The sequence below is a fragment of the Nicotiana sylvestris genome, chromosome 5 (assembly GCF_000393655.2).
Source record: "Nicotiana sylvestris chromosome 5, ASM39365v2, whole genome shotgun sequence".
NCBI classification, from domain to species: Eukaryota; Viridiplantae; Streptophyta; class Magnoliopsida; order Solanales; family Solanaceae; genus Nicotiana; species Nicotiana sylvestris.
Window position 1 is genome coordinate 45,237,717 of NC_091061.1, and position 12,910 is coordinate 45,250,626.

Genomic DNA, 12,910 nt, shown 5'->3' on the forward strand with positions numbered 1-12,910 from the left:
ATTTCCACATAAATTAAACACACACACTTTTTTAACAATTAGCTTATGGAATATTTGGACTGCTCTCAATAAGAATTTATATGAACATAAGCTTGAAAACCCTAATTCACATAAGATTCTAAATCGGGCTATTGAATATGCGTACATGGCAGCATCATCACACAGATATGTTAATAGAGTCCCAATACATCTCAGATGGATACCTCCACAAATTAATTCTTTTAAACTAAATACGGATGGGCCACTATTTAACCAAAAATCTGAGTCTTTGGTCAAAGCTAAAAATAAAGAGAAATTCGGGTTACTGATAATCTTGAGACGAAAATAATAGAAGATTTCTCAGAATAAGTAGTTTTGTATTTCAGTGTAATCTCGATAATATTTCGTGTCTACAGATGTTGAGTCATTCTCCTTTTATAGTTGATTCTAGGAGATGTAATGCCTTTGTCTTAATGAGGCAATTATGAGCAATAAATGACATTAAAAGAAACGTTACACAATCATTTCTATTTAATTCAAATATTCTAACGTATTTGATATTTAATGTTGTATCTAGACTCTCTTACGTCATCAGATTCGTATCTTCAACTTCTTCCGATCTTCGGTCTTTAAATGACTTGAATAGGTACGAGACTCATACCTATTTGAGTAACGGTCCACACCTATGTTGTTTTCTCCCCCCTATCTGTTGTCTCCCTTGCCTCTTGGCTATTTATTGCGTTTTGACCTTTTGACCAGTCCACGTGTCATGACATGTCATCTTCAATATTCAGACTCAGTTTTTTCCCAATAGTCCCCCCACTTTCCATTTATTTATCAATTAAATATTTGGGAAGTGGATCTTCACGAAAAAGGAATTTTCGCCGTAATCAATACTATGTCAGTACTGACACTTCAGTTGTCTTTTCTATTTAATGCTCTGCACACGGGTCACCTTCTGATTGGCTTTGTAATTCTACAGCCATTTTTTCAAGGCTTCTTCATCCCCTCTATTCACGAAGTGATAGTTTCCTTTATTATAGGCTTTCCATCATTACACTTCTTTGTTTGACGATTGCTATTATTTACATCTTTAACCTTCTTTTCCTTTAGTTCATTCTTTCTCTGTAATGGCATCTCCGAATCCTAACCCTAAGAGAATCCCAATTCTTGATAACTTCCCCAACGCTCATGTAAGACATAGAAGGGGTAGAGGTGGCAGACTTCGTAGCCTAGGATCCGTTCGTGGTGGTTCCTCTGGTTCCATCACTCCTTCTTCTAGTTTTGACACTATTTCTACATGTTCTATCACTAAGAAATCCTCTTCTAAAGGTAAAGAACTTTTTGAGCCTTTTCAAGAGCCTTTAGTTGAGGAAATAGTACCCAATGACTTATCCTTTGAGAATGATAGAAAATCTCTTCATGAACAAGTTGTTAATTTAGAAAAAGCTGACACTTTTCCTTCTCTAATCACTGAACCTTTGATTTCTATTGTTCGAAAAGATTGCAACTGGAGAAGTGATCTTCGTATAGTGATCCCTAATCCAAACCAAAGAATATCTTCTTTTAGGATTGGATTTTCTTTTGTTTATACTTACCCCTTCACTTTGGGATTTAATCCTGCTATTGACCCAGTTATACTTGATTTCTGTCGCTTTTTCAAAATTTGTTTGGGACAAATTGGTCTCCTTGTACGGAGAGCAGTGGCTTGTTTGAAGTACTTGTCTGTAAAATCCAATGTTAGATTTACCTTCCCCCACCTTATTCATCTTTACCACCCCAAATTATTCCGCCATGGGTTTTTTACTTTAACTGCAAGAAGTAAAAGGGTCTTGGTAAGTCCTGAAGATGACAAGGATCGTGGGTGGTACACTCGTTATATTGATGTACGCACAGTTGATTTGGTGGGTGAAACAAATATCCCCTTCCCTAAGAAGTGGAACTTTGTACATAAGTTATTTTTTACTTACCGTACCTATCTTTAAGAATTTCAATTTCTTTTATAATTTCGTCTGTTTTTGCTTTTCTGTAGCAACTATGGGAGATGTGGAACCCGTTCCTAATTTCTGTGGTTGGGTAGATTCAATCTTGAAAGCCGTGCCTATGGAGGCAAGAACTTAGAAATCCATTTCCAATTTACATAGTTGGAAAGTGAAAACTAACGGTATGCATCTCTTTATGCTTTTTCGTATGTTAAGTCCTTTCTTGTTTCTAACTTTTTTCATCCTTCTTTTTGTCAGGATTTGCTATTCGAGGAATGACAGCTGAAGTAGCTATTGCCCTTCGAGCCTCTTCTGGTACTTCACTCTCTTTGGAGAGAACTCAAGCTACGCTATCAAAGAGGAAAGTTGTAGAAGAGGATTCTGAGAATGATGAAGATGAAGACACCTCTTTAATAGCTAGACCAAGAGTTAGGAGACGCATCATTTCTGAGGATGAAGCTGTAGTTACCCCTGTTCGTGCCTCTCTTACCGAACCTGTTCACATTCCTTCTGATGATGAAACCACTCCGAGGGACACCAATGAGTCTATTCAACGTCTCTTTGTTGGTGGTTTTGAAAGTGGAGAACTAGGTCCAGTTTTAGATGAAGTTCCTTTTTCTTCCTCTATTCCCATTCCTTCTATTCCTCCGCTGGTTTCAAGTGCTTCCTCGCCCGTTCTATCTGTTCCTTCTCCCTTATCTATTTCTGCTCCCTTGCCTGTCTCTGCTCTCTTACCTGTTTCGAGTCCTTTAACTCCTGTTATTTTCACTTCTTCTACCGCTCCTCCTTCTATAGCTCCCCCTACCTCTGTTCAACATGCAGAGGAGGGTTCCAGTAGTAAAAGCTTGGCTATGAGGAGCGTTACACTTGAAGTTCCTGCTAATAACAATATTTTAAGGATGTTTGGTGGAGCAGATGCCTGGCTTAGGCCTTTTATTGGAGATATTAAGAAGAAGAAGATGAGCAGTCACAGTTGCTTAACTCTGATGAATGACATAGTTCATTCTACTTTGAATGTATTTTTTCTCTACTTACTAACAAGTTTTTCTTTATCTCAAAATTCTTATTTCTATGAGTTGTCACTGTAGGCTAACCTCATTGGTACAAAATTGATGGGAAGAATTTCCCTTCTGGAAAAGAAAACTCGTGAGTCTGAAAAATCTATCCACGAGGCTGAGGAAATAGCCAAGGGAGCCCATCTAGAAGCAGATAATTGGAAAGAGTAGTTTGAGAATGCTCAGGGAACTATAGAAGAATTGCAAGAGAGTAGAAATCACCTGGAGCAGCAAAAGCAAAGTCTGACTTCTGAGTTAGCAGTTGCCAAAGCTTCTTCAAGTCAATTTGAAAAAGACAAGGAGCGCCTTGAATGTTGCTTTTCAGAACAGTTATCAAAGTCAAGTGAAGAAATCAGAGAACTCAAGGCACGCTTGGACAAGAAAGAAGAATATGCAGGAGAATTAGTGCAGAACTTGACTCAAGTTCAAGTTGATTTAAAGATCTCCTATGACAAAGTACATGCCTTAGAAAGTTCCCATGCCTCCCTTGAAGCTTCCCTTGATTCTCATTTAGCTGAACATCGAGTGTTAAAGAATGATCTTGCTATGTGGGAAAGGGAGTATGGACTTCTTGAGGAGAAGTTTGATTTAGAGGTGAGTTGGGCTTTCTTAAACTCTCGTCGTGATGCTTTAATGGAGGCCAGACAAGAAAATTTTGACTTAGACTCAGAGTTGGCCAAAGTTTTAGAAACCATTGAAAGAACCCAACAATCATTTGACTTTCCTTCTCTGGCAATTGAAGCTCCCGTGGCTAAGGAACCTGTAAATGACGAAGTCGTTACTGTGGCAGTTGAAGATGAAGATGTTGCAATTCCAGCTCCCGAGGCTGAAATTTCTACGACTCAGTCTATGGAAGCTGAAACTTCCGTGACTCTTGTTCCCCTCGTTGAACCTAACACTTCAAGACCAGCTGAAACCGCTCCTGTTGCTGCTTCTTCAGAAGTTGTCACCGTGCCTATGACTGTTTCTGAAAGTGAAATTAATATTGCAACTTCTAATGTGCCAACCCCTTTAGTGACCAGTTAAATTTCCAGACTTTGTTTTTACTTTCTTTGTTGGATGATGGTTTTATCCCTTAGTTATTTTTAAGGGATTTTTTGGTGAAAGTCCCCAGTTATCATAATGGGGCACTTGTATAAACTTTTTGTTGACTAAGTTTCTACTTAGTCTTTTTAATTATAGAAGTTTGTTAGTACTTCAATGTGCTCTATTCTTTCCTTTTCCTTATCTACTTAGGACTTATAGAATAGTTTAGCATTTTTATCCTTTGAAAATGCTTTATGATTCTTCTCATGACTTATTAACATGAGGTTTATAAAAGAGGGCCCTTTTATATATCGACACCTAATGAAGAAGACGTCTCAACTTCATAATGGTGTTATAATACGATGAAAGAAATAGGAACACACATGTTTTGTTTGAAACAACTTTGATTGGTTTTTATTCATGAACTTGGACAAGCTTTTGAATATTACATGTATTGAGATACATCTATAACTTTCTCGTAACTGTTTTTCTTGTAACATATTTTTATAAAGTAAATACTATTCAACAAGGTTTTTCCTTATAACTTGTTTCAATACATAATCATGACCCTATCTTAATGTATTAGGAAGGGTTTGAGAGGTAATTCCGTTGTTCTCATGGGAAAGAACACTATGAGGAATGTTTTGCATCTTCCTTTATTTTGATAGGAAAGAACACAATGATGAATGTTGAGGTTCCGTAACTTCTGCTCGACACTTGTTTCGATTTACGTCTCCGTCTTACCGCACGTATTTGTGTACAATATGCAGTCCCCCAAGTGTTTGAGCGCTGAAGTATGAAGCCTCGAGCACTTGTTTGTTTCTCACAATTTGGTCTTTTTTCCTGAAAACAGAAAAACATACGGGACTCGGAGGTGCGATTAAAGATGAAGACTGCCTAACCCGTGTGTATTTCCATCAGATTAATTTGTAACCTTGGGCTGGGAATTTTAGAATATTCCATTTTGCCATGCAGGTCGTGACTCATCATTTGGCACGAGTTAGGTTTTTTGCCTAGCATCTAAAATTGTTAGTAAAATATTAACAATTCAAAGAAAAATTCTAATATAGCGATACCTGATCGTAGGTGCTTTCTCAGAAATAATATCTCTTTAGGTGGACAGCATTCCAATGCGAGGGTAGAACCTTGCCATCCATTGTCTCCAACTCGTATGCTCCTTTTCCCGCAATGTCACGAACTCTGTAGGGACCTTCCCATGTTAGACTTAGCTTTCCTGAATTAGCAGCTTTTGTAGATTGGAACACCTTTTTAAGCACGAAGTCCCCAATTTTAAAGAATCTGAGGCGTGCTTTCCTGTTATAATACCGTTCAATTACTTGCTTTTGTGCTGCCATCCTTATTAATGCAGTTTCTCTTCTTCCTTCGAGCAAATCAAGGTTCACCCACATCTCTTCATCATTTGATTCCTCCGTTGCTTGAACGTACCATGTGCTCGGTTCTCCTATTTCAACTGGAATTAAGGCCTCCGCACCATAAACCATTGAAAATGGTGTTTATCCCGTGCTTGTTTTTGTCGTTGTACGATAAGCCCATAATACTCCAGGTAATACCTCAGGCCAATTACCTTTTGAATCCTGTAACCTTTTCTTCAAGTTGTTGATAATGAACTTGTTTGTGGATTCCGCTTGTCCATTACCCAATGGATGGTATGGTGTAGATGTTATCCTTTTAATTTGCCAACTTTGAAAAAATTCAGTGATTTGAGCTCCTATGAATTGCGGACCGTTGACACACACGATTTCCTTTGGTGCTCCAAAACGGCATATTATATTTCTCCAAATGAAGTCTTTAACTTCCTTCTCTCGTACCTGTTTAAATGCTCCTACTTTTACCCATTTAGTGAAATAATCTATAAGTACAAGTAGAAATTTCACCTGACCTTTTGCTTGTGGCAATGGACCTACGATATCCATTCCCCATTTCATAAAGGGCCACAGGGCTATAACAGGGTGCAATAACTCAGCTGGTCTATGCATATTATTGCCGTATCTTTGACATTTATCACACTTGGACACAAAACCGTTTGCTTCTTCTTCCATTTTAGGCCAATAATACCCTGCTCGAATCAGTGTTTTTACCAGCGACCTTCCTCCTGCGTGATTTCCACAATGTCCTTCATGTAATTCCCTCATCACATATTCTATTTGGGAAGGTCCGAGACACCTTGCTAATGGCCCACCGAACATCTTTCGATAAAGATTTCCTTGATGTAAACAGTAACGAGCAGTTTTTTTGCGAAGTGCATAAGCTTTTCTTTTGTCAGCAGGCACGGTTCCGCGCTGTAAAAAAGCAATAATTTCGTTTCTCCAATACCATGTTAAATGATTAAAATTTACCTCGTTCTTATCAGGTTCGAGAACGGAATGAAATAAATGCACGACTGAAGCATTTGCGTCGTTTGCTACGTCTGCTGCAGATGCGAGATTAGCTAAAGCATTTGCCTCCATATTCTCATCTCTTGGGATCTGCATTACCTTCCAAGTTTGTAATTGCTTTATTAGTTCCCGTACCTTTTCGAGATATTCTTGCATTCATGTCTCCCTAGCTGTATAAGTCCCCAGCATTTAATTGACCACGAGTTGAGAATCACTATTGATTATAATTTGTGTTATGCCGAGTTCTCGTGCCAATTCTAGACCTGCAATTACAACCTCATACTCTGCTTCATTGTTAGTTATAGAATGACATTTTATAGCATGTCTAATAGTCTCACCCGTAGGTGGTACGAGAACTATCCCTAGTCCTGCTCCTTTTACATTAGACGAACCATCAGTGAATAAAATCCAAGTCCCCGGGTTTGCACCATTAAAAACTTGTAATTCTTTTTCTGCTTCTAAATGCATCCCCTGGCTAAAATCAGCTACGAAATCGGCTAATACTTGAGATTTTATAGCAGTCCTAGGTTGATAAATGATTTCGTATTCACTTAATTCTATAGCCCATTTTGCTAACCTCCCTGACAATTCATGTTTATGCAAAATGTTTCGTAATGGAAAAGCAGTAACTACAACAATGGGATGACATTGAAAATAAGGTCTTAATTTTCTAGATGCCATGATCAAAGCTAATGCTAATTTTTCTAGTTGTGAATATCGTGTTTCAGCATCTAATAAAGACTTGCTTACATAATAGATAGGAGATTGTTTACCTTGGTCCTCTCGGACTAAAACAACACTTACCGCAACTTCTGACACGGCCAAATAGATGAGTAGCTTTTCTCCTTCTTTTGGTTTTGCCAATAGTGGTGGATTTGACAAGTAAGCTTTTAAATTTCTAAGGGCTTTTTGGCAATCTTCGTTCCATTCAAAATGATCTTGCTTTTTGAGTGCGGAGAAAAATTTAAAACATTTTTCTGAAGATTTGGGAATAAATCTCCCCAAAGCTGCAATTCTTCCCGTTAGCCTTTGGACTTCCTTTTTACTCGTAAGGATATCAGGGATCTCCTCTATTGCTTTGATCTGAGAAGGATTTACCTCAATACCACGGTTAGAAACGAGAAAACCCAAAAATTTGCCTGAGGCAACCCCAAATGCACATTTTTCTGGATTGAGTTTCATATTAAATTTTCATAAAATTTCAAATGTAACAGATAAATGAGAAATATGATCATGAGAATGCTTGGTTTTGACGAGCATATCGTCTATATATACCTCCATGGTTTTTCCTAAATGTTCTTGGAACATATTGGTGACCAACCTTTGATAGGTTGCTCCAGCATTTTTGAGACCAAAGGGCATTAATTTATAACAGTAAGTCCCCCTGTTTGTGATGAAAGAAGTTTTTTCTTCATCACTGGGGTCCATTTTAATTTGGTTGTACCCTGAATATGCATCTAAAAAACTCAAAAGTTCATGCCCTGCAGTTGCATCAATTAACTGATCTATATGCGATAAAGGGAAAGAATATTTTGGGCAGGCTTTGTTAAGATCTGTATAATCCACGCAAACCCGCCACTTACCGTTTTTCTTAGGTACAACAACTGTTTTTGCTAACCAATTAGGATACCTTACCTCACGAATTGACCCAATTTTCAATAGCTTTTGGACCTCATCTTGAATCACCTGATTTTTGAAAGCTCATTGCTTTCTTTTCTTTTGCTTTACTGGTGTGAAAGATGGGTCTTCATTTAGTTTGTGAGTCATCACATCCGGTGGTATCCCTGTCATATCAGCATGGGACCAAGCAAAACAGTTCACGTTAGCTTTTAAAAATTCAATCAACATACCTCGCATGTCTGAGCTTAGATTGGCTCCAACATAAACCTTCTGTTCAGGCCACTGCTCAAACAATATCACAGTCTCGAGCTCTTCAATTGTTGTTTTGACATTTTCATTCTCTTCAGGTTCTTGAATTGTATCAGGTCTCGAGTCTAAATCTGTCTTTTCTTGTTCAGTTGAGGTTTGATACTTGATACCTTCAACTGTTTCCTGTAATTGCTATTTCTCTTTATTCACAGTGCTCGTATCTATTACAACGTTGATACTTCTGGCTGTCTGCTGATCCCCACGAATTTGGCAAATTCCCCACGGTGATGGGAAATTAATAACTTGATGTAGAGTTGATGGGACATCATCCATATCATGAATCCAAGGTCTCCCCATGATCATATTGTAAGCCATTTCCATATCTACTACCTGAAATTTAGTTTCTTTAACAACACATGCAGCAAAAATTGTTAGAATTACCTCTCCTTTTGTTACCACACTTGAATTGTCGAACCTGGACAAGGTATACGCATTAGGTAACATTTTGCCTTCAGCTTGCATTTCACGTAATACCCTTAATAGTATAATATTTACGGAACATCCTGGATCAATCAAAACTCGTTTTACATTAGTATCATGTACAAGTAAAGATATTACCAGTGCGTCGTTATGTGGGGTCATTACTCCTTCGGTATTTGCATCATCGAAAGAAATACTTTTATTTTCTAAAACCTTCCGTAACCGTTTCCCGTATGTTATCGTTACTTTAGAAACCTTGTTGGAAGCCGTATATGTTACACCGTGAATATCTTCTCCCCCACGTATAACGTTCACGGTTCTCTTGGGTGAAGGAGGTTTTGGTGGCTCTTGCCTATTTTTCATATAGGCTTGCTTACCTTTCTCACTAAATAACTCAGTGAGATACCCTTGTTTCAATAGATGATCCACTTCACTTTGTAAGAATCTACATTCTGAAGTTTTATGCCCGTGATCATTGTGGAATTCGCACCAATGGTCTGGATTGTGCCTATTTGGATTGGACCGCATCTCTTTTGGACATCGTACCTTATCTCCCATTCTCCTCAAAACAGCTACGAGCTCGGAGGTAGTGACATTAAAGTTATATCCACTGAACCTTGCCTTTAAACTTCTGTCATCATCTCGTGACTCTTATTTGTTTCGGTCATGTCTGAACCTTGATAAAGAACCAGATTCCTTGTTCCTCGATTTTTGATCATATCGTTGACTATCCTACTTTGACCGTGAGTCATTCCCTGCATGACCCATGTATGGATCGTACCTGTTTTTACCTGATCTTTTTTCTGTTTCTGATCTCTTGGATTTGCTCCTTTCTTCATGATGAAACTGAGGTACAATATCTTCCTCAATTCGCAACTTCGTACTATACCTGTTATAAACGTCATTCCACGTGGTTGTAGGGAACTCTCGAAGGCTTTCTCTAAGTCTTCTCGTGGCTTCTAAACTTTTGTCATTTAAGTTGCTTGCAAAAGCTATTGCAGCCCAGTTATCAGGTACACGAGGCAAAGTCATCCTCTCACGTTGGAATCTATCAACAAAATCTCTAAGAAACTTTGTGTCCCCTTGTTTAACTTTGAAAATGTATTCCATTCTTTTTTCAACCTTTTGAGCTACTGAGTGTGCTTTAATAAAAGAATCTGCAAGCTCAGCAAAAGTGTTTACAGAATTTTTAGGTAAAAGAGAATACCAGGTTAATGCACCCTTGGTGAGTGTTTCTCCAAATTTCTTGACCAACACTGATTCAATTTCTTGCTTGGTCAAGTCGTTGCCTTTTACACCTGTAGTAAATGTAGTTACGTGATCACGCGGGTCTGTTGTGCCATCATATTTCGAGATGTCAGGCATTTTGAACTTTTTAGGGATTGGAAGGGGAGTAGCACTTGGTTTCCAAGGTTGTTGTGAGTATTTATCCACATCCACTCCTTTGATTACAGGGGGAACTCCAGGGATTTTCTCGATGCGCTCATTCTGTTCCTTAAGCTGTTTCTGCAAAGTTAGTATTAAATTTTGCAAATGAGAATTATTTGAATTACCTGGTTCTCCTTCCTATGGTTCACTGGGGGTTCCTCCAGAATTAACAAGGCCAGAACGAGGATTCTCTAATGTATTATTATTAGGTGTAGGTGTGGGTGGTGCAACGGGTAATCGACTAACTAAATCCTGAAGAGCTTTGCTAACCCGTGCATCAATTACTTTTTGTAAAGCTTTATCTGCCCCTTCAAAATGTTCAGATTGCTCTTGTTGATCAGCACGAGATTTAGGAGCAGGAGTGCCTTCATGAGATTGACGTGGTGAATTTTAGGGGGAGGGAACCACGTCAATGTTCTGTAAATCTCCTTGATTTTGTTGGATTTGATTTTCATGGTTTCCCAAGGTGTTTTCACTGTTATTGTTGTTGTTGTTATTGTTGTTTGACATGATGATACCAACGGATAGAATGTAGCTTAAAAGAAAAGATTATCAGTTTCCCGGTAACGGAACCAATTTGTTTAACCAAAAATCTAAGTCTTTGGTCAAAGCTAAAAATAAAGAGAAATTCGGGTTACTGATAATCTGGAGACGAAAATAATAGAAGATTTCTGAGAATAAGTAGTTTTGTATTTCAGTGTAATCTCGATAATATTTCGTGTCTACAGATGTTAAGTCCTTCTCCTTTTATAGTTGATTCTAGGAGAAGATGTAATGCCTTTGTCTTAATGAGGCAATTATGAGCAATAAATGACATTAAAAGAAACGTTACACAATCATTTCTATTTAATTCAAATATTCTAACGTATTTGATATTTAATGTTGTATTTAGACTCTTTTACGTCATCAGATTCGTATCTTCAACTTCTTCCGATCTTCGGTCTTTAAATGACTCGAATAGGTACGAGACTCGTACCTATTTGAGTAACGGTCCACACCTATGTTGTTTTCTTCCCCCTATCTGTTGTCTCCCGTGCCTCTTGGCTATTTATTGCGTTTTGACCTTTTGACCAGTCCACATGTCATGACACATCATCTTCAATATTCAGACTCAGTTTTTCCCAATACAGCCACATCTACTAAAATGGATACGGATGGAGTTGGAGGAGTAAGTGGAAATCACTTGGGGGAGTGGATGGTGGGATTTGCTGCATCTGTCCCCCATGTGAATTGTCTAACGGCGGAACTACAAGCACTCGTCAAGGGACTAACTCTAGATGCCCAAATGCAACTGCTGCCGCTTGAGGTGGAAACAGATGCAGAAGAGGTAACCAAGTTGTTACATAGTGACACTTCAAGGTATTCTAACTTGCTTTGTGACTGCAGGCACATCCTCAAGATGCTACATGATCCACTGGTTCGGCATGCGTACAGGGAACAAAACGGGGTAGAAGATCAACTTGCTAAGCTAGGAAGTAGGATACGACTTACTAATGAGTTGAAACTTTTTGTTACACCACCTCTTTTGGTATCACACCAACAACTGGCAGATCAAATGGGAATGACGACTCAACGAATGGTTCCTACAACACAGATGCGAGAAGATTTTGCTCAAGGAGAAAACACATGTTTTGTTATGGATCAGATAATGTACTTAATGAAACTGTTGCTCATAGTGTTTTAACAATAGATGGAAGAACAACAAGCTCTGCTGGTATTGAGGATCGCCAGTGTGTTGTTATTAGGGGCGATACCTCAGGTAGTTATAATATAGATACTACTAGTTTATATATATATATATATATATATATATATATATATATATATATATATATATATATATATATATATATATATATATATATATATATATATATATATATATATATATATATATATATATATATATATATATATATATATATATATATATATATATATATATATATATATATATATATATATATATATATATATATATGTTTTTAGGGTACTACTGTTACCCATAGTTGCCAAATAGTTACAAACATTTTTTGACATATTCCTAGTACTATTACAGACTCCATGCTTGTTCTTGGTCACTTCTTGCTCGACAAAAAAGGGTGGACAGGCATGGTAAAAACACTTAGACGATGATAGGTTTTTGCTAGCTTGTTTGGCTAGTAGATGAGCCACCATATTGCCTTCTCTGAAATTATGCTTCAGTTGCGGGATCCTCAATTGGTGCATTAGCCATCTGCATTCAGAAACAATATTAGAATAGTTAGTGTTATCCTCATAAATTAGTTTGGTAACTTTGGTGCAATCAGTTTCAATTTCCATCATGAGGAAGTTCATGTCCCTAACAATTTTTATCCCTTCTAGTAAGGCCAGCAGCTCTGCATGGATGGGGGAAATTGCCTGGCATGATTTATGGTAGCCCATAATCCAATCTCCTTTGCTATTTCGAAATGCTCCTCCAAGCCCTTCCCTTCTAATCTTACTGGAGAATGCACCATCACAGTTTAACTTAATCACACCTTTATTAGGTTTATTCCAACCAATGTCAACATTGATAGTTTTTTCCACAAAAGAATTTTTTCAGTGAAGAAGGTGAATTTCCATGATGCATGGATAACCTTCCTTATATCAAGATAGTTAACCAGATTGTTGATGTTATTATGGTTCCTGTTTTTCCATAGTTCCCATATGGAAA

The 12,910-nt window shown here is 37.8% G+C and overlaps 1 protein-coding gene across 1 annotated transcript; it reads left to right on the plus strand.

The window, feature by feature from the left end:
* Positions 1-11,359: 11,359 nt before the first annotated feature.
* Positions 11,360-12,344, plus strand: LOC138868587 (uncharacterized). The gene is made up of 2 exons (XM_070146147.1): positions 11,360-11,865; positions 12,275-12,344. Exons 1-2 carry the CDS (start codon positions 11,360-11,362, stop codon positions 12,342-12,344), a joined length of 576 nt encoding a protein of 191 aa, XP_070002248.1.
* Positions 12,345-12,910: the final 566 nt, after the last annotated feature.

Bases quoted from the DNA above. Each gene is read 5' to 3' on its own strand.
- LOC138868587 (XM_070146147.1), top strand. From the start codon at position 11,360: ATGGATACGGATGGAGTTGGAGGAGTAAGTGGAAATCACTTGGGGGAG. The intron at 11,866-12,274 runs GTACTTAATGAA...GTACTATTACAG, and splicing joins TTTGTTATGGATCAGATAAT to ACTCCATGCTTGTTCTTGGT.